This window comes from Cyrtonyx montezumae, unplaced genomic scaffold, assembly GCF_038088225.1.
Source record: "Cyrtonyx montezumae isolate F1298 unplaced genomic scaffold, pur_monq_1.0 scaffold_11, whole genome shotgun sequence".
Taxonomy (NCBI): Eukaryota; Metazoa; Chordata; class Aves; order Galliformes; family Odontophoridae; genus Cyrtonyx; species Cyrtonyx montezumae.
Window position 1 is genome coordinate 4,869,029 of NW_027071837.1, and position 21,658 is coordinate 4,890,686.

The 21,658-nt window shown below is 46.6% G+C and overlaps 1 protein-coding gene across 3 annotated transcripts in view; it reads right to left on the reverse strand.

Annotated features, from left to right (window-relative positions):
* Positions 1-898: 898 nt before the first annotated feature.
* The window catches only part of ATP11C (ATPase phospholipid transporting 11C), a 48,468-nt gene continuing 27,708 nt past the window's right edge, over positions 899-21,658 (reverse strand). For 2 of the 3 annotated variants that reach the window (XM_065729466.1, XM_065729465.1), the window contains exons 12-29: positions 21,204-21,401; positions 19,718-19,879; positions 19,357-19,514; positions 18,983-19,054; positions 18,371-18,444; positions 17,900-18,003; positions 17,075-17,256; positions 15,743-16,006; positions 15,313-15,487; positions 14,057-14,159; positions 12,719-12,864; positions 12,274-12,333; positions 11,234-11,361; positions 9,030-9,165; positions 7,646-7,711; positions 6,792-6,895; positions 5,883-6,036; positions 899-2,176 (exon numbers count right to left, since the gene is read on the reverse strand). In XM_065729466.1, coding sequence (XP_065585538.1) covers positions 2,060-2,176; positions 5,883-6,036; positions 6,792-6,895; positions 7,646-7,711; positions 9,030-9,165; positions 11,234-11,361; positions 12,274-12,333; positions 12,719-12,864; positions 14,057-14,159; positions 15,313-15,487; positions 15,743-16,006; positions 17,075-17,256; positions 17,900-18,003; positions 18,371-18,444; positions 18,983-19,054; positions 19,357-19,514; positions 19,718-19,879; positions 21,204-21,401 — 2,403 coding nt within the window. In that variant the 3' untranslated portion in view covers positions 899-2,059. Of the gene's footprint in view, positions 2,177-4,141; positions 4,233-5,882; positions 6,037-6,791; positions 6,896-7,645; positions 7,712-9,029; positions 9,166-11,233; positions 11,362-12,273; positions 12,334-12,718; positions 12,865-14,056; positions 14,160-15,312; positions 15,488-15,742; positions 16,007-17,074; positions 17,257-17,899; positions 18,004-18,370; positions 18,445-18,982; positions 19,055-19,356; positions 19,515-19,717; positions 19,880-21,203; positions 21,402-21,658 lie in introns of all 3 variants that reach the window. The other variant, XM_065729467.1, reaches the window with a different exon arrangement.

The following is a 21,658-nucleotide window of genomic DNA, read 5'->3' on the forward strand; positions in this document are numbered from 1 at the left end:
AGGCCAAGAAAACCCGCTCTTCCCCAGAGGAGCTGCTATTTGTGACATCCCCCATTAGAACCACCCTACCTACCAGCACACACACCTTGGGAGTTGGATGCACACAGCAATAGTTTGCTCCAGACTGACACCAGGTACTTGAAATGATACGACAGGTTTGGTTCCCAGAAGGCTCCATCTCAGCACAGGCTGCAGCTGTCAGCCCGCTGCAGTGGCTTTATTCACACATCACACATACGTGTTCCCCCGAACCTAACAGCAAGGCTGCACCCCACAGGAAGAGAACCTGAGCCAAGAACGGCACAAGGCAAAGCAAAGTGAGAAGCGAGCTGTCAGCTTGGGACCACCAGGGCTTGGAATGGTTTTGAATCACAGGAATTGCATTTTTCAGCGCCCGTGTTTTAAAGGTTATGTAAACACAAGTCAGCAACCTTGTATTTAAGGAGAAAGGTTGGATTTGGCATACAGAGCGTCTTCGTTGTATTCGTCGCGTACTTGACCTGTAGGCACCACATTTTAGCAAGAGAAGTTGAGAATCGGGCAAGGGCTGCAAGCTGAATCCTAGGTCCGTGAGACGAGCGAGGAAAAGGAAAAAAGAAGGAAAAAGCTTTGCCCATGGGACACATGCTGGGAGCACAGCTCCTGGCTTGCATGCAGCAAGGGGTGGAGCTGCAGCTGTTAGTGAGGTGACAGTGCTGGCGAAGGGCCGGTGCAGCTTGAATAATACATCTGACCTGTCTGTTCTGCAGGGCAGCCACAGGGGCTGTGCACACCCCTCTGCTCCTTGCAGCCACAGCCCTGTCCCACACAGGCTGAGTCCTCACGTGTCCATACAGCAGGTGCGCCTGCAGCTGACCTGCATCCTGCTTTCACACAGCCAGCCGTGAGCTCTGCAGCCAGACAGCAAGACCTGACTCTTCAGCAAAACCTGATGAAGGGAACGTTCGGTGTTCTAGCTGTAATTCATCACTTCTTCACACAGGAAGCGAAGCAGAACCTGCTGAAGGCAGAGGTGAGTGCTCATCACAGTATTTCCATGGCAGCCCCTGGCAGCGGGCTGTGCCCAGCAGGGCAAGGGGAAGGCAGAGTGAGGAGCACCTTCCCATGCAGGGTGCTGGCACACAGGGCACTCCGTAACTGCTTAGGACTCAACAGAGCAAAACAGCTGCTTGTTCCGCACGTGGACGCCTGAGGAGTCTGGGAGTCAGGCACCTCAACCCCGCTGTGCCAACCTAAAGACAGAAGCCCTCGCTAAAAGTAGACTAAAAAAGGACATGCCAATTAAAAGCCAAATTAAGGGTAAAATGAAATCGGATTCATGTATTTCTTTTATTTTAAAATGGACTTCTTTTTTTTCTTAGTGCAAATAACTCAAGATGCAGCGTGACGCTGGCACCATCCGTGTTCCTGCAACTGGCCGAGGACTTGCTGCCACCACAAACCCATAGTATTTCAGCAGCTGCTCACTGCAGTAATGTCAGCACAGCCACAGCAGCAGGGAGAGCTGGGCTGGAAGCATGCCACAGCCCAGCGTTCGGGCTCTTCCCTCCCTGTGAAATCTCCTTTCACCACCAGCAGTCCTGGCACGTTTCCTTCCTTCACCTTCTGCCAGGAGCGAGCACGGAGGAGCAAGCTGCTGCAGGAGGATGCCCAGCACTTGGGCTCAGAGTCTGTGCTACTTCTTTGGTCAGGCAAAGCAAGAGGCTTCAGCAGCTCCCTGCTGCTCTCAGGCAGAGCTGCAGCAGTCAGAGGAAGCCCCCGTGTGACGCTGGGTGGCATTGCTCTCACGCTGATCATGATCATGCTGCTTTTGAAGAATTCCAAAAGATGCTTTCTCAGTCTCCAATCACGCAGACTTCTGATTTGGCAGAATTATGTTGCTGTTTTGTTGGTTTGTTTTTTTTCAGGGGCGAAGCAACAAGACCAAAGATGAACAGGTACTGTGGCCAGTGCCTGGCTACTGCTTTGTCAGCATGGCTGCTTACAGTGCTTGGTGATACTCAACAGAACTGGTACATTTTCCCACAGGGTAACAATTGCACTGTTTGGATGGAGCATTTTAAAGTATCCTGAGAGGATATCTTTCTGCCAAATGAGCAAGAGCATCTTCAGTCTTCACATAACCATTCTCTATACGTTTGTACGACACTAATATAGGCAGATCAAAGATGCCAGTCTGCAAAAATCAGAAGGAAAACGCACACGTATCACAACTGTCACATTCCCAAAACCAGAATAACCCAGCTGGCATTTTTTAGAAAGGACAAAATAAAGAAAGAAAGGAAGAAGAGGAATGATTAGCTCACAATAAATGCGCCAAACCTCATTCACAGCCGAGGAGCGAACGGGAGATTGAAGGACTCTGCATGGGCTGCAGAAGCCCAGCAGCACCTGGGCAGATGTTGGCAGCTCACCCAGGAGGTGAGCTCTCTGCAGGCAGCCTGCATGAGGAGGGAAGGGTTACAGAAAATCCCCACGGTGGTGTTTGCAGCCACATAACATCTCGCCTATAGGCTGTGAATTCAGTCAGGCACTTTTATTTCTCTGCAGGGAGAAGACAGCCCGTGTCTTACTACGATGCAGCAGGATGCTCCCTGTGTGTGTAGCTGCACACAGACACAGAGCCACGCCTGCTGCACGCTATGCTGACACACAGACAAGTACACACTTAGTTTCAATCTATTTGGATCAATTCAAATTTACTCATTTCTATCTGACACAACAGCATGCACCACAGAAAATGGGATTTTTATACTATTCAGATGCAATTCTGGAATCATTTTAATAGCTTAGACTTGGATACTCCACTGTGAGTACATCAGTGCTAGCTTTTACAGCCCAATTCTGCATTCTCATGCTGTTAATGTTAGATCAAAATATTGGTTATATTGAAGGATCTGCTTATATAAAGCAAGGTATTTAGGATTGGGTGGATCTGTGAACATACAGGATTCTGAAGAGACTGGATGGGACAGGTCCCCAAATTAAAATGCATCCCAAGCATTGCATCTCCATATCACAGACAGACAGGTGCCCCACACCAACAGTCAAGAGGATTACAGTTTAATTGATTTGAGGGTTACATTTGGTTAATCAATGCCTTTTAAAACCATCCCAACTCCTTAGGGCAGGGTACCTGTTACAACACATTAGACTCATCTGAGAACGTTCTTAAAAGAAGTGGTGTGACAGAAGGTCTGGCCGACACCGACTTGGGCGCCTTCCTACTGCTCTGCAACAGCGAGGCAAAAACACTTGTAGCACATGGACACGTTACCCTCCCACTGCTCCAACAACAGACACACACACGCTTCTTAGAGCCAGCTACATCGCTCCACATGGATGTAGCAACACACATTCCCTAAATAGCATGGTGATCATACTGGCTGGGTTTTCAGTGCAAGCGGCACTGCTTCCCAAATGGTTCCCTCAGGCTTTGAGTTTTAAACTACAGCTGCTTCCAAAAAGGAGCCTTCCTTGATCTCCTCACAACCGGTGGTTTTGTAACACTGAGTGACAGCAGGGATGTGTTTGAGGTGCTCAGCCTGTGGGAAGCCCTCCACGGGCAGCCAGCCAGGGAACGCCACTTGTGGCTTACTGCTTGTACACAGAACAGCTGCAGTGATAACAGAGTTATGTACAGGGCAACAAGGGCACTTGGGAAGCTCCTCTGAGATCAAGCGAGCACGAGCTGTTTGCCTAATCATCCAGAAGACAATTATAACAGAGCCCACTTTGCTCCATACCTTGGAGGAAGTAGCACTAACCCACCAAAACCAACTTATAAATGATGCAGCACTGACTTCCATGAGCAGGCACAATGTACCCCCACCTGAGGGGTCAGCGTAGACCCCAAATTTGTGACTGATGCCTGCTTGAGGTCCCCTGAGCACCTGCACCCATGTCAGAGGTGCTGGGCACGAGCAGCTCAGCCCAGCTGGTGTGCATCCGCAGCAGGGAACCAAGGGGAGAGACAGACAAAACACTTAAGCAAAAGATTTAAATGAAAGCAGTAGGTGTGGAGGAGAAAGCAGGCTCTTGCTGGGTGAGCAAATCTAAACACAGGTTTTTTCTGCAGCAATGTGTTAGAAGGAGGAAGCAGGAGAGCAAGCAGCACATACTGGCTCAGAGGGGAAATCACCTTATTCACTCCAAGAAAAGCTGTGATTGCTGGAAGTTTGAGAAAGCATGAAGATAGTGGATGTTCCTGAGGAAGGAAGGCGCTTCGTTACCTAGTTCACAACAGCACAAAAGACAGAAAATTGCAGTACAAGAGAGAAAAGGGCAGAAACCAAAGAAAATAAGAATGCGCCTCGCAGTTAAAAAACAAACAAAAACAAACCCAAAACATTTCCACATAGAAAATCTCATTAAGGAAACCCAGTCCCCTACAGATAAAGGGCAAGCTCCCATGACCTGGTCTTGGTCCATGCTCCTCTCCCAAAGGGGACATGAGCTCCCAAGGTGAGGGCTCACTGAGCTGGCTTTTCGTTTAATGCTCCCCTCTGGAAACTAGCATTTCTTTTCTAGTATTAGAGTTAGGATTCTCAAAAAGGGTCTTGATTTAAAATCCCCTACCTGTGCAACTGAGCTTGGTATCTGACAGCTGACACAGACATTTAGAGCTGGCATCTGCTCCAGGCATTTTGTAAAGCTCTCACTTGAAATGTACATTTAAATAAGGCTCAGCCTGCCTTTAGTTTATATGCACATATGAAGAGACTTTTCTAGTTGACACTTACTGTTGATTTACTAAACTATTTCACAAGAGCCTTTTTTAACACATTTAAAGCACTCTTGAAAGCAAGTATTTTAAGTGGGAATGGATCTGGCTAGGAGCTGGAGGCAAAAATGGGCCTCCAAGAGCTCAACTGCAGCTCAGTAACCCCCATGTCCCCTTCTGGGACAGAGACCTCGAACTGCCCCATGGCTGCAGCTGGCAGCAAGTCATCCCCATCCTGCCCAATTTAGAAACTGTTAATTCAGATACTATGGAATCATACTTAAAGAGGAAGGAAGGAATAGCATGGAGCTGGGAAGAATTTAGCTACAGTTGTTTTATCATCTGTACTGCTTTCAAATTTAATTGTTTGGGTCATGTTTTTTTGTTTTTGTTTTGGTCCTGCAGACACACCTTTTACTTCACTGACACTGTGCCAAACCTGTACTTCAAAGGTTAGGAGGGAAACTTCACAATTTTGATCTTCAGAAAAGATAAGCTAAAGTATAAAAGAAGCAAAAATAACAGAGGAGGCACACAGCAGAACCCCCCCCTGCAGCCACACTGCTGGGCCTGCTCTGCCACTGCCAGGGAAACACAGAGCACCAGTGGGCAGCATCTGATGCAGAACTTGCTGGAACCACAGCAGGGAGCAGTGCAGGAGGGAGGAGAGCGGACAGAGCGATAGGGGCACAGCTGGGGGAGCAGGTGGCTGCAGGGATGCTGCCACCTGGGCAGGTGCACGGCCAGGGATGGGGACTGGGTTATAAGGGGGTTATTATTAGCCCTGATCTGCTTCTCCCTGGCACCTGCAGGATACAGCCAAGGTAAACGTCTTGGGTATACTGACATAAAAAACAAGCAGCTTTTTTCAGTACTCAACACGGTGGTTTGGATCAGTTTGGGTTGGAAAAGGGTTACTGTACAGACAGCAGTTTTCCATCCAGCCTACAAAACTAAAGAAAGGCACTGGTAGAGTCTCTCCTTGCTAGAGATCTAGGCAGTATTTTTAGATGAACTTCTTGACATCTCTGGCATGTGAACGAGCGAGATGAGACTCTAGAAAGCCATCCTCGAGACATGAATGGCACACAGTTCATCTGCTGCTTAATAGAAGAGGCCTTTGTAAAAATACTGTGCAATATTTCATCTCGTTGCTTACCTGATGACTTCTCTCTTTTATACTTTTTAAAACTATTAGAAGAATTTCTGGGAAAAGGCTGATAAAGATCAGCAGAATTATTGCCAGCCATGTGGAGACAGAAGTCAGCATATGGGCAAATACAAAATACATTCTTTGTTGTTTCAAGAAAGGCCTGAAAAAGAAAAGATACAAATAGATTCCGGTTAATACCATCAGCCCCACGCATTTCCCAACTAGGTCAGACTGGGATCAAGGTGCTGGCACTAATACCTTCCTGCCAAACACGGGCAGGCACAGGCTGCCCACTCAGCTCCCCATCCATCTCTCCTGCTCCCAGCTGTGCTAATTCTGCAGGGCTGTCAGCAACCTCCTGGGACTGCTCTAACATTTCTCCATACAGACTATTCATCGTACTTCTCAGCCTAGCCACTGTTCCTCCTTGTGGCTTTTTTCTCCTCCCCAGCTGCCCATTACAAGCTCCTGGTCTCAGCACTCCTATGAAGCCCTGATCAAGACCTGTCTCAAGAGCAAATTGCCTTTTCTAAATTTCCAAGGCCTCAGCTACCTCCTCCTCCCTGACCCGTCTACCCTTCAGTCCCTTACAATGCTTACATGCTCAGTTTTCCTCCTTTCTCCTCCTCTCCTTTCTTTTCACATCACTGGGTTTCTCATGGCAGCACTAGAATACGCCACCTGATGATGTAAAAAACCCAATCCTCATTGCCTAATACTAATACCTGCTGTGACTGAAACACAGAATCACTCAGGTTGGAAAATACCTCAAACACTTGCTATCATGTTCACAAACACTCCGCCATCTCTATAAATCTTCTGACAGATAAAGTGAGAGGAACTGCAGTCACGTTCCTCCCAATAAAGGTGAAGGGCATTCCCTAAGAAAGTGCCATGGAAAGGAAAGATACTTGCCAAATGACTCCTCCCCAGAAGAACGAGAAAAACACGTAGAAGGCAAGGGAGCCCCAGATCACAAAATGGTTCATCCACGTCCAGAACCGAGTATCTAAAGCCAGCTGTGCAGGTAAAACAAAAAACAACACCAGGCAGAACAGGCATTAGCAGCAGTGTGCATTCACCTGTATCCATGTAAAACTTCTGTCTGTGTTTGTACACCGGGGATATATTTCAGCACCTACAGACTGGCACTTGAGCAACAGGGACAGAGTTTCTAACTGCAGCTGGGAGTTTTTAATAGAACAACTTTGATGCAACCTCTGATGCTACAAGAAGAACTGTGTAAAGGTTGCAGCCATTGCAATTGCCTCCTGCCTCCGCCTGCTGTCCTGAACCAAACATAAAAGACCTTTCATTGTAAGGCCGGATGCACACTGTTCATTCTGGGAAGCTCTGTGAAACAAAAGCTCTTTTGCTATTATTGTCTGACAGATGTACTTTTCTGATACCAACGGTGCTGGGCAGCAGCTGAAACAAGGTGGGCAAACCCAAAAACTTGGTTGTTTGTCTTCTCTTTCTGGAGCTTAAAGCCAAGAGAAATGAAGCCAACCGCAACCGACTGGAGGCAGAAAGTAGGAAAATAATTTAGCAGAATGTAAGCACTTGTACACAAGCACACTTTGCACATCCAGCAGCCCAACAGTCAATAAGCCACTTCAGTTCTGCCTGTATGGCAAACAGAAGATGGAAGTGAGGGGGGAAAGGTATACAGAAAAGCATCTTCAACATATTTCTCACACAGGACATTTATCACACACTCGAGAACGCCTGCAAAAACAAGTGACTGGAAAGGAAGAACTGAATCTGACCTTGAGAGTGACGGTGAACACCAGCACGGTGAAAACGATCGTCCCGAAGGTCCAGTTTCCAAAAACCTGGAAAACACACTGTGTTGTCACACGTGCTTCTACCCACCTTGCTCAGGAGGGATGGAAAGGACGATGAGGACACAGTGCAAGCAGGGAGCAGAGGGGATGGAGGAATGGCACAACCACTGCTCAGGACTTGGCTACGCTAACCCCGTGCCATGCACTACCACGGACAAGTGACCGGCGGCGTGACAGCAACAGACAACCTCCTACTAACAGCAATGTTGATCGAGAACACAAGTCACTGGGACCACCTGTGTTTCATGATTTCTTGGGAATTTACTCAGTTTCTGCTTTCTCGTAACATGGAGCCACTGCAGCACCTCTGCTGGTGGTGCCGGGCTAGTCCCAGGAGCAGAACACACCAATGGCTGTTTCTCCACATGAGAACAGGCTGTTGGTTTGTGGATACTAGTGACAATGCACAGCTAAGAAAAGCAGATACCGTATAAAAATCCAAATGAGGGCAATGAATGGGACAGATGCTTACCAAAGGCTGTCAAGATCTGGATGCATACATTGAAACAGAAAGTGAAATGTAAAAGTTTTTTAAAAAACGCAAAAAAAAAAAAAAGAAAAATTAAAGTCAATAGGAACGAAAAAGAGTCAATCAAACGTACATGGATATCATGAACAATTGCTGGTAGCAGTTCTTATGAGCATAAGTGTTTACAAAACAGGACAAAACCACAGGTCTTAGTGAGAGCCATGCAGACTTGGCCTCTCAAGGCATCTCTAGAACACATCAGGGCTTACATGTTTTATTCATATGCAACCAGAATGGCTATAAATACAGAAAGGCACGGAGTCTACAACACAGGAGTGTGACTACACATAGCTGGGGCCACGAACGTCGGCACTGATGCAACGTGTGCTATTCTGAGCTTTCCTCCACGTGCTGACCCCTAAAAGAACAAAAGCTGGGGGGGTTTCAAGGCTGTGTCAAGAAGGCCTCCATCAGCTGAGCCCTGCTAACACTTCCCCTTAACAGAAAGCACCCCAGGACAGCAAAGAACACTGTGTGCACGGCCACGCCAATGCCTTGCCCTGGGCTAAGCACCAGGCAGCATCAATCTGCTTTAAGACCAGTCCTTGTACCCAGAGAGCACAACCACCACTGCAGTGTTGCCATGGCGACTTGGAAAACGTTTCAAGCGTTGGCTGCAGAATCACACCATAAGCAATGCTACACCACTGGACAAGAGACACACTGCACAGCTTAAGCATGTGGATATTTGCTGTCAGGCAGATAAGAGAGGCAGGGCACAAAAGAAACACTCATCCTTCTCTTTTTTTTTTTTTTGTGGGGGGGGGGTGTTGTTACCTTTCCGTTATCTTCCAATGATGAATTTTGAAAAAGAAAATAGACTCCAAAGAAAAACACGAGTCCTTCAAAGGCTCCCAGGAAGGTCCAGTACAAAAAAGGCCTCCACTGCAGCATGGCATTGTCAGAAACTTTCCTGCCAAGAGAGCAAGAACAAGAAAATCATCATCACGTGGGACCTGCTGCAGAGCCTGGCATTTCCATTGGCTTGGTGTGAACACTGCTGCAGGAAACAAAGAGGTAAAACACCCCACAATCTGCCAGCACACAGGACATAAACAACATCTGCTCTGCATGGCATCTGATATTAAAAAAAAAAAAAAACCACCACCAACAAGAAGATATTCAAGAGATTATTATTTTTTATCCTCTGCATGATGCAGACAAAATCTCAGCCCAGTCTGAGCAAAGCAAGATGCTGCCCCATGCTTCCTGCACGGCCACCGTGCTTCCCTGACCCTGCTGTACTTCACTGCTGAATCTCACAGCCAAGGCTGTGCTGAGGAAACGCACGAGATGCAGTGAATCTGTGGCACGCTTCCCTCTTTTTGCAGAGCCCACAAAAAAACTTTTTTGGGAAAGCTCTGCAAATCTCATCCCTGGTGTTTTTCTGCACAGTCTAAAAATAACTCCCTGAATCACACCATGGGCTTCAGCACAGGGTTTAGCAGGAGGCTCCTGGCTGAGTGCAGGAGTGAGGTCTGGCTGCAGGCAGCAGCAGCTCCCTGCATCTTGCATTGCTGTCTTCTCAGACAGTCCTCCTTAAAATCTGAGGATTGATGAGGGACAAAAGCATGTTTATAGCAAAACCAAAAATCCCCTCTTCTCATTTTTCTTCCTAACTGCAACTATCTGCAGCAAGACGCACCCTGCAAGCAGCTGTGGTGCTGAGCTTCTGTAAATGCAGTTTCTAAAGCAAAGCCCTACTTGAATCCTTTGTACAATACTGCAGTGACAGTTCTCAAACATACTGTACTTTGGGATCAGAAAGGAGCTCTCACTCTGATTTGACTGGGCTGTTTCTTTGCAGGAAGGGAAAATGCAAAGAACCCATTCAATGCAATCAGTTTTCCATTCCCATTTATGTCCTGCAGCACTCATCGTAAACAGGCTTTTACCATGCCTCAGATGAGAGATCTGCACTGCAGCAACTCAGCATTTATACAGCAGAGGCACAGCAGTCATTCTGTATTCAGCAGCACATGCAAAGTCATGAATATTCAAACTGAAGCTATCTAACTGCACAATTAACCTGTTTTCCCTCAGTTCTCATAGCCCAGCAATCAGACAGCCTGCAGGTGAGAGCACAGGGGCCTGCTGTTACTGGTCTATGCTGCACAAGATTCAATTACAAATGTATTTGAAAATCGGTCCATTTTGCTACATGGCTGGAGGAGCACAGAAGTTTAACCAATCATAGAGCTGAGTAGTTATTTCAGAAATAATACCTTTAGGCACCTGCTGCCTGAAGGACTGCACCCAGGTATGTGCATGGACAGGGGTGGGGGAAGATGGGAAGCACTGGAGGGGTCCCATAGGGGGTCAAGGATTCCCCCAGTTGCAGGTAAGGAAGGAGAGAAATAAGCCAGAAAAGCAGAGGAAGACCATCTTACCACTCTTACACAGTGTTTTCCATAGGCAACACGGAGGTAACTGCGAGAGCAGACTTCCCAGCTCTCATGTTCTGAAATGGGGATTCGGCTTTTTGGGGTGTTATCCACCTGTGCCAGCTGAAAAACTACCTGCCTGAGCTGGACTTGAGCAGCATTCACTTTCTTGTAAATGAACAGATCTCTTATCTTCTGCAAGCTAGATTTCCCCTCCATTAAGTGTTCCAGCGAATGCTTGGCTCTCACTGCCTGGCTCAGAGCTAACATGAATGAATGCTCTGGCCAGACTTGCAGCTTGTTTTTCCCTGTGGATGAAGATTTCCATCTGCAGTTTGCTTTTTCTTTACACAGACAGAAGTGCAATTTGCTGGACCAGATACCATTAAAGAGCGTAAACAGAAATAGGCAATAAATAGGACATTGCAGAGCCCCAGCACAAAGCACTGGGGATATAAACAGCCTTTCTGCAGGTTCATGGCTACTCTGTCACTATCACTGGGCAGGCACACTGGCTCAAACCACCCTTTATGGATTGTGTCCTGCACCAACAAAGCTTAAACTGCACTGAGGCTCACGCAGCCCCTTGCAACTTACATATACAGCTGTGGATCTGAGGTCAGTGTGTCAATGCTGATGTGCTGCTCCAGAAGGCTGTAAGCCAGAATGGGGAGAGATGTGAAACAGATGTTGTACATGGTAAGGTAAGCAGCATCGTACAGAGGCTGAAAAGAAGAAGGGGTAAAATGAGACAAATTCCACTTGAAAAGTCTTCCCATAGACAGACCTGCAGTTTCCAGCCCTTGCCTCTGTACACACCCCACAGACTCATCCCTTTGTCATAGATGTGGGTCACACTCTGTGCCTGTTTGGGCTCCAGCGAGACCTCCAGAACAACAAGAAACAGCTGTTACTGCAGCTTTTCTGTAGCTGCTCTTGTGCTGCTGTTTCTATTAATACACTTGATGTCTCCTGTGACTTTCTAAAGACTTGACTTTTTTTTATTAGAGAAGCTATAGTTTTTTTCTTTCTTCTTTTATAAAAAGAAGTGGTTCTGCTGAGACAAGCTGAGAACAAACTCTTACACTTTTAAGACCAACCAGACAGAAAAGAACAGAAGCAAACACAAATGCCAGAGCTATTGTCTCCAAGCACCAGAGCCCACCTGACACTGAGGCCTGTCCTTCTGACACTCACCCAGACTAAGTGTCCGATGACACTCATCATGTGTCCTATCTGAAGGCTGTTACACAAAGAACAAACTGTACTTCTTTTTGAAAGACACTTTTAGTACAGGGAAATGCAGCTGATGAGAGAAGACCAGGAAGCCTTTGAAAAACTTTCCCGAGTAGAAGTAGCAAAATCAGGTGCTGGCAAACCAGCTATGACACCCTCTAATATTTTGGGACGGTCTCCATCCATGTTTAACCAACAAAAATGGGTCATAGATGGAAAAGGAAAGCAAACTTATTTATTTTTAATTGCAAGTCTCAAAAACATGACAGTACTGAGCTAGAAGGTTAATTCCTTCTATCATACAAAGAAAGATGAGGAAGAGGTGGGATGACCAAAAGTCAAATCTCTGCTATGTTACTGGCTTTTTATCCTGCCTTTTCAGACATGTAACTGGAAGTTACCTGCTGTGAGAATCCACAGAAGAACTGGTATAAAAACTGTGGTAAAATGAAGCAAAGGTTCTAGAGAAATGAAAAAAGAAAGGTTAGCAGGGAAGCATTCATCAGTTTAGTGACTTCAGGCTTGACTTTTCACTCTAAATGCAATACTTGTTCCTATTTTCAGATAGCATTACCTGATACTGTACTACCAGATAAAGCAGGACACTGTTTTCTACCAAGCACTACACTAATCCAATAAGTCTGTGGCAGAAGACAATGGATAAAAGCCACACTCCCATTTCCCCACATACTGCACTTTCAATCAGCAAGCAAATGGGAGACATCCACCCACCCCCAGATGAACAGAACAGAATATCCTATACACCATCTTCCTGCTTTACACCTTTTCTATTGTCAGAGAAACCTGCAGTGGAAACAAAAATAACGAGCTGAACACCATCCTTACCTTATAGAAGAAATACTGTACAAGGTGTGCTATTCTCACATAATACAAATGCCCATGTGCTAGTAGCAATTTTCTTAAGTGTTTAAACTTTGGAACAGCATAGTCACTGTTTCGTGCAGCCTGACGACCTTCTTTGCCTTTTATACCTGGAAACAGAAGAAAGGCAAGGGATGGAAAGAAAGAAGGGACTGGAATTGATACTGATGCTATTTGTGAAGTTGGGTCACATAATTCAGTACCTCAGGCCATGACAAAGGCTGTATTTACTTTGTAATTCTTTCAGACTTTCACATTTTAAACACATCCATGACATGCTGTGTGCCCAGCCCTTGCGGACTGACCCTGCAGGGACAGGGGCAGCAGGCAGACAGCCCAGGAGAGCCAAACACTAAAGCTCTGCAAGATTTGGCATGGCTTTGGCTCTGTGACAGTCAGACACTCCTCTGGCGTTCTTAATCTAAACTTAGGTTGCTAACTGAGCTCTTATGTGGGAGCATGTGGTAACTGGTATCTCAGATAAACCTGATAAAAGAGAAGATTTCCCCCAGGCCTGCCCGCATCCAGCAGTGTGGTTATTACACTGCAGAAGCTCAGCCTCCCAAGAGATCCCCTCAGAACAAAGCTCAAGAAAGCCAGTTTTGTTCACTTAAAAACCACATCCAAATTAACAAATAGAATCCTTCACTGCAGTTAAAGTCTAACACACCATTTCTGACAGTCAAAAATAAAGAGGATGTCCATTCCCTTCTAACCATCCCTCTTCAGTGGCATTAAAAAAATTGTCAGTGCTTTCACAATCTCTGACAACCATCTGCAGAAATTCAGATATGAAACTCAGCTGTTTTCATGCCTGACATCAGGCACATGGACAGGGCAGGCACAACATAGGTCAGCGGCAGCCCTTGGAAGATGCACACATTCCCAGCAGGTGCAATCAGTGCTGCCAGGTTCCTGCACACACCTGGGTAAAGGACAAATGCTAGCTTCAGCTTAGCTGAGATGAATGGGTACGATCCCACCAAAACCCTCAGCACTGGATTTAATAGTGAAGCAAAGGTTAGAGGAAGTTACCTGTTTCATTTAAGCTAGAATCAACCTTTCTTTGCACAGAGGACAGCAGAAAACCCCTCTGTGTCACCAGCAGGAACAAAAGTGTAAGAAGCAATCTGCAGTTCACCACATGGTAAAAGACAAAGAGCACATACCTATCTAAGGCAGCAGCCTACCATGATCCCAAGCACTGATCTGGACCAAAAGCCCTCTGAAAGCAGCAGTGAATGTAAGCAACACAGGTGCACAGCAGCCCCGGGTATCAGATGTGTCTATCAGCAGCCTTACCTATTCCAACATGTGCTTCCAAAATCATACTGACATCGTTGGCACCGTCCCCTATTGATAGTGTTATCGGGCTCCCTTTTGTGTTCTTCACCATTCGCACAATCTAACGATTTAAAACAGGACAGCAGCACAAAGCAAAAGTTCAGTGAAGAAAAGCAAAACAAAAAAAAACCCCACACTGAACAAAACTCCGCCTCCAGAGACCCCTGCAACTCATGAACAAGTAACCTGGCTCTGTAGCAGCAAAGTAATGTCTGAGAGCTCAGATTAATAAACACCCCCACTATTTCCTTTGCAACCATCAACTAGAGGAAAAGCCAAGACCCAGCTTCACAGGGCTGAAGGACTGTATTTAGAAACAAATCAGCAGCAGCCTCCCCTTCCCCCAGACAGACTCTGCTCTCTCATAGAGATGTGGCCTCTCACGTGGAAGACAATCATACCCTGGACCAGGGCTAAAAATGCACTATTTATCATTCTTTGTCATTAGCTGGTGTGAGGAAGTCATGGACTACAGAGTTGGAAAGGAAAAAAAAGAACAAATGGGTTTTGTTTCTTCCTAATTGGCTTGGGCTTGCGGCTTCCTGCAAGTGTATTTAAGTAAGGTTTTATATTCATAATTGAAAGACTGGTGTGTTTCCGTGACTCTCTGAAGTTCAGACAAGGCTAATACATAGCCTGGGGAAGTCCTAGCTGATCAAGATGAGGAAGCTTTATTTAAAGCAGCACTGCAGGAAATGTAGCCTCACACCATTATACAGAAATCAGTGGTTACATCTATCAGATGCTTCCAAAAAAAAACCCACGTCTTCAGTGAAGGAAAGTAGTGAAGTACCTGACTACAGCTTGAAGGTTTTTTTTTGCTACCCAGAAAGTCTTCATCTTCCTGTCAAATCTGTAACTCGGACTGTTCTAGCAATACTTCTGCATTTTGAATCTCTGAATCCTTGTTATTCCTCCCTGGGGACTAACGAACTGTTTTCTGCTCAACTTTGATGTCTTCTGTACAGTGATGGCAGCTGACTCCCCCCCAAAAAAACAACAAAAAACCCCTAGAAGTCATATCTGATATGTTTCGCAAAGTTTTCAGCACCTTTTGGAGAATGAGACAAGAGTTTGTACCTAGAGTTCTCCCTACAGGCTTTGAAACCCATCTACAGATCAGGTCAAGTCCATCCAGTGGAGTAAAGGTGTGTTATGCCACCCAATGACACTCTTCAGTCAGCTAAAAAAAACATTAACCACAAAGGAAATACCTGTGCCTTCTGCAGAGGAGCCATCCGGCAGCAGAGAACTGCAGTACACTTCAAGCAGATTTGTAGGAATATGTTTTTGTAATGACTAGAACTGGAATCCTGAGAAGGATTGAGTATCAGTGACAGCGTTGAGCCATCTATAATCAGGCCATATTCTTGACTCAATGTCCAGCTTCTAGGGCACAAGAGGAACAGACTTAGGAAAAAAACAAAAATCAGTTACACTTCAAGAAGCGTAAGAGCAATATATAGCTGCTTATATCATCTCAGAAACAGAACTACTTTTGTAGTAATCTTTTTGTCATCCTTTTTGGATGGATTGAACACGAGTCCTTCAATGATGGAACTGCATAACTAAGTTCAAAGCCAGCTAACACTGGAGATAAGGCTGTCTCCAAACAGAGATGGGCTTGGATCTCACCACTCTCACCTCTTCAGGCCACCCCGGGGTTTGGGAACGTCCTGAATCAGCCTTTTGTGGTAGTCCATCAGCAGCTCATGCAGACGGTCCTCCTTCCTCTCGCTCTCTCCCACCACCCGGGCCGTGAGCTCCAGCAGCTCAGTGCTGGTCTGGAAGAGTCTGCAGGCGTAGCAGGTGGACTTGGCCGTCTCCATCTTGTCACCTGTCAGCACCCACACCTTCATGCCAGCAGCATGCAGAGCCTCAATCGTCTCGGCCGACTGTTCCTGCAGCCTGAGTGCAGAGAACAAAAAATCACTGCTCAGGCTGGCTTTGGATGCAAGGCAGACCCTGATCAGCTCCATGCTACTGTGGTGGCACATCAATGACTCCCCAGCCTCTCTCATCCCCAAACCAGCAGTTCACCAAGCAGGGAGTCGCAAAGCTGGGCTGGCACCAAAGCAGATGGACTCTCAGCACTGCACGTGTCCTGGCCACCAGGCCACCTTCACACCAAGAGCTAGCACACAGCCCTGCGTGCACAACCACCACCACACTGCTGGACAGAAGCAGGATGACCCTGGAGCAGCTCTGCATTATGAACACAAATCAAGAAAGTCGTGACAAACAAGACCTTCAGAGAAGGATATGGTGCCCTTCCCTGCAGGCCCCAGGCAGGAACCTCAGAAACATGTTCCTGAGACACAGCACTCCATGGGCATAAAGAGGCTTAGCCAGCACTGCCCCTTAATCCACACAGCCCCCTGAGGCATCCTTATTTTGCAGGTAGGGAACGTAAGCTACAGAGAAGTTAATTGATTGTCCCCACACTGAAGAGACTACTGCCACAGGGATAAGGATTAGAACTCAGCAATCCCAATTTTTTACGTGCAGACAAAAATCACTGCATTATATTACGAGACCCAAGAGTCAGGAATAAGAGGTTAATTTACACATGCACTTACCGTAACTGCACACAAAACTGAATTTGTTTTGATATGTAAATTGATGCTGCATACATTAATTCACTTTGTAAAAGTGTGAGTACTTCTGTGGTTTCACTAATAAATCCTAATTCCTATGCTAGCTGATTCCAGCAGCTAGGCAGTACATGATGGGTTGTGCCATAGAGTAATTGCCCTGGATGCTTTCAGCATCCACCCTGCTGCTCAGCTCTCACGGGGCTGCTCCAAGTTTTCTCCCAGTGCTCCCAGGCTGCCCCCTAAACACATGGAAGCCAACCCAGGCTGCACAGGAACCTCACCATGGCTCATGCAAGAGAGCAGGGGCACACCACAACACAAAGTTGTGGAGAAACTGTGGGCACCGATGTGCTTGGTCTGTGTGCTGGTATCTCTTTACCTGTCTTCTACAGCTGTTGCCCCAATCAAGTGCATGTCTGCTTCTGTGTCTTCAAAGACCTTAGCCATCTTTTCTTCCCTGTCCTGCAGAGCCATCTTTGCTTCATTAAGCTGCCGGTCAATCCTGTCATACTCCTTCTGAGTTAGTTCCTTGAATGCCACACAAAGCGTTCGGTAGCCATCCTTGGAGGGGTGGAAAAAAAAGAAGTGGGCAACTGCCCTTAAACCCTATTCCGTGCAGCTCCCTGCATGAGTGCTTTGTGTCAGTACTAAACTGACAGTAATGACAACTGGCTTAAGTCAAAAGACAGTGAACATCTCCGTGTTGACACAGGAACTTCTTCACATCAGAGCACACTTGCACACACGTAGCACAGCAGACAGAAGTCAAGGGCAGGGCCAGAGCAGGGATCCAGCACCCAGCTGGGACAAGCCAGTCCCCCACATCTGAAGCCAAGCAAAGGGCACTGCCCCACACCACCACCTCGGCTAGATCAGCCCCCCCAGGACAGGCTTCTCTTCCACCTTCACACGCACATCACAAGTGGCTGAAAGATTTCTCCCACCAGAGCAAACAGCGTGCCATTGTGAGTGCTATTTTTAACTTGCTTGGGAGACGCTTGGACACAACTGCGCTCAAATCCATATAAGTATATCAAAAGTCAAATAAACATGGAAGTCAAAGAAACAAAAAAGGAAAGAGGCTTCAAAACAATAGAGTGACACTCAGATTTTCAGTACTTCCCTCCAAAGCGAGGTCACATCTCTATTTTTGGCAAATGACTTTCCTGACCCCAGAGTCAGCCAAATCCCACTGCATGCTCACCATAGCGTTGCGGTCCACGTGGACTTTAGTTCGTTGGATTTCCTCTTGCTGCACTCTTGGAAAAACTGAGGAGTCTGCTCCTTTACAGAAGAGAAGCAGCTTTCCTACAAGCAAAGTTATAGTTTATAGCATTCAAAAGCCACAGAAAGGCTTAAAGGACATTGGCTTCAATACCAACAGAAGATGCAGATGAAAAAATATGGCAGAACTAAAGAAGGAACTGCTACTAGTCTCCCAAAAGTGGTCTGACACCTGTGCAAAACTTTCTTTGACCTTGGGCTGGACTACTGAGCATTACTACCTGCCCTTGAGAGAGCTTTCTGCAAAAGGCTGGACAAAAATGAGTTAATGGGCCTAGACCAGCTCAGAAAAACCAACACCTTCACTTCTCTGGGTTACAGCTCATGGCATTACGTACACTCAGGGTAAGAATGAAGAAGGTGTGTCTTATATTTGTGCATTTAGTGGTACCTGTGGTGGTTCTCACAATGACACTCATACGACGACGGACAGGATCAAAGTTCAGTGTATGGAGAAGTTGGTACCTTTAAAGAAAAGAAAAAATTGAGCTCAGGCTCAGAACAAGGAAAACTCCACACTGACTTTTCAGAGAAGTGAAACTTGCTTGGGAGGCAAATTGTAGGGGAGAACTGGGGTCAGGCAACTCGCTCCCAGCTTCTTGCATGCACGTGGAGGGCACAGGAGCTGTGAGCACAGGGTAAAACTGAATTATTTTACATCTGGGAGGGGGAACAGGAACCATGTCACACCACACAGACTGTGCCCTGCCTGAAGGCACAGCTGCCACCTGTAAGGCTCTGGGGAAGGAAGGAGACACACTCAAGGGACCTGAAGGCTTTCCTAGGACTGACAGCAGGCCTCTGCAAGCAAGCCCTTCAACCTGCTCACTGCACAAAGGAGCAGGGGCTGTGCAGGTTGGTAAAGGGGCCCTTGCTGAGCAGTTTTGACCTTGCCTGGTTTACCACATTGACTGAGCTTAATTAACACACGTGGGAGCCAAAGCTGAACAGAGCCCATTGAACCCCCAGCAGCAATATTCCTGGCAGGACCTGTGGCACTTACATTTCAGTTTCATTCTTTTGGTTTCGGATTTTCATGAAATCATTTTCGAGTCCTAGAAAAGTGAAACCATACCTGTCAATAAACAAGAGGACAGAACAACATTGAGAGCACCCACTGGCATGTGTTACACATTAACAGAGTTCTCATTTCAAGATGTGTACTGCTGAGCAGAGGAAAGAAGTTACCAAGCCCTAGCTAGAAGGCACGGGTAGCTGCATGCAGAGCCAGCTCTGATGTGCTGGCATCACTCTTGTAACCTGGGGAGCTGGGCACTGCACTGCACAGGTGCTGAGAGGCTCAGGACACGGTCCTCTGTGTCTCCAGCAGATTTACAAGGAAAAACAAAACAAAACAAAACACGGTCAGATTCTTACTTTTCAGCACCTTTCACCAAAGCGATTTCATCTGGGGAAGAGGAGATGTAGGTGTTTTTGCACTCAGGATGTCCTATCAGCCCATCCACCTGGTCTGCCTGTTTGATCCGAACAGTGTGGCACAGGCACAGAGCTCTCAGGAACAGCTCCTCTCGGCTCTAAGCATGGAGAAAGGCCCCGTTACCACCTGTGTGCCATGCACTCCACCCCCCTCAGAGCAGCCAGTTACCACTGCTGTATGTACTTCAAAACAAAATAATCCATCAGCCTCTCCACAACTTCAGCAGTAATAGATCCTGTATTGACCTAGTCTGGAGTCACCAACAAAAACCCAACAGTCATCAGGATGCAGATTTCTCACCTTTTCTGCTTTACCATAATATTTTAGGGGTCCGTCAGTCTGCGAGAAGCCATCAACCTCTGCAATGCAGTCCTTGTACTTGTGCCCATCTATGCAGCACTCAATGAACTCCATGCTGTTCTCCGTCAGCGTTCCCGTTTTGTCGGTGAAGACAAACTCCACCTAGAAGGGAGCAGGCACTCACACCTCGCTGCACTGCTGCAGCCATCATCACAGTGTGGAAGCAGCCCTCCAAAAACTGAAAGGTTCAATACAACTGTGCTTTCCTGACCTGGCCCCCAGAAACATGCAGGTGCCTTCTGTGGGTACCACTAGGCAATTCTACCACTTCCCTCATCGTTCACCTTTCTATCCATTGCACAGGTGTCAGGAGGCAGCACCCAAAGAGTTCTAAAACTTCCTTCAAGACCCCCTGTTCTCCCTCTTCATACTTTCTGGCTGCTTTGCTCTGGCTCTCAGTGCTCAAACAGCTGCTGCTGCAGATCTGCTGCCTCTCCTGTGAGACTTCTGTCTTGGTGCCACATTATGTATGCAAGTAATTGCTACTCCAAACTGATGCTATTTTTCAAAGGAAAATAAGAAGCAGGAGGCACCGTACACAGCCCACACTCAGAAAGAGAAGCCATAACTACTCCAGCAGAGCCAGCAGCAGTGTGGCTGCACGTGCGCTGCGTGCCCAGAGAGATAACAGGGTAGGGCTTTTTGCTAATCCTTCAAGAGACAGAGAGTTTTTAATTTTTAATTGAAGCAGTGAAAGCAAACCATCCTGACACACTGAGTGCTGCTCCTGATATTCCCCAGTATGGAAACAATTGGCATGACCCAGTTCCTCCTCCTTCATACACTATTTATAACCTCACCCACTTCGTGCCGCGAGCAGAATCACGTTAAATGGAAAGTGCCACTGGCTGGGACAAAGCCCTGTGCTGCTGGGACAGCAAGGGAGTCCCACAACAAGGTTTCTTATCAGGGAGAACATTACTCCAGCAGCAGGGGCCCATGAACTGGTTTTCAAAGCTATCAAGGACTATAGAGCTGAAATAAAACCAGTAATTGATCTTCGCTGTCCTGCTCCATGGCAAGAAGTGATTTTCTTTTGCCTTAATTAAATACAGCAAGGCTTTTAATTTCTGTTTAGAGCATACTGATAAGGATTGTTGTAATGATACTGTGATACAATTAAGGTCAACACTCCAAACATTTTGTAAGTCTTTTTTTTCTGTTGTTTTTAATGCAACCTCCCAATAGCTATGGTAGGAAGAACCATCAGACTGCAGAGAGCAAGCGATGCACAACCCTGAAACCTTCAGGTGCACAGAAACCACCACCAGAAGCACCAACCACCACAGCAGGAGGGGACAGTACATGGTGTGCGTGCTGGAGGCTAAAGCAAAATCTTCTGCCTTTCCCCCTGTGCTGCTGCTCCCCTGCCAAAACAGGGACGTCCCTGTCTCTCAAAACAGATGCAAACAGAGTCTGTTCTGACCTGTCCAAGCTCCTCATTCAGATCTGAGGTGTTCACCAATGCTCCTTCTTTTATTTCTTCATCGTACATCTCTTTGTCCCAAGAGATGAAGAAGGAGCCCAAGAACTTCTGCATCTCTACTGTAACATACATGGAGACTGGGATAATAAAATTGAAGAGGACCATAAAGGACAAGAAGTCTGTGAACATCCGCAACACCTGCAATGGAAAGACAAGAGGGAGATGCAGTCTGTGCTTGTCAAGCATAACTCAGGGATGAGGCAGTTCACAGCAATGCCTCTGAGATTTTAGACAGCATTTCTTTAAAGGTTAAATACAAAAAAGCCCTCTGAAAATAACTGAATACAGTTAATATAGGACCAAATTGTACTCTCCTTTCATGTAGAAAATCTCCTTGCCATTTGCAGGTATATGAGAGTATAGCAGAACAGCACACAGAGCTTTTTCCAAGTGAC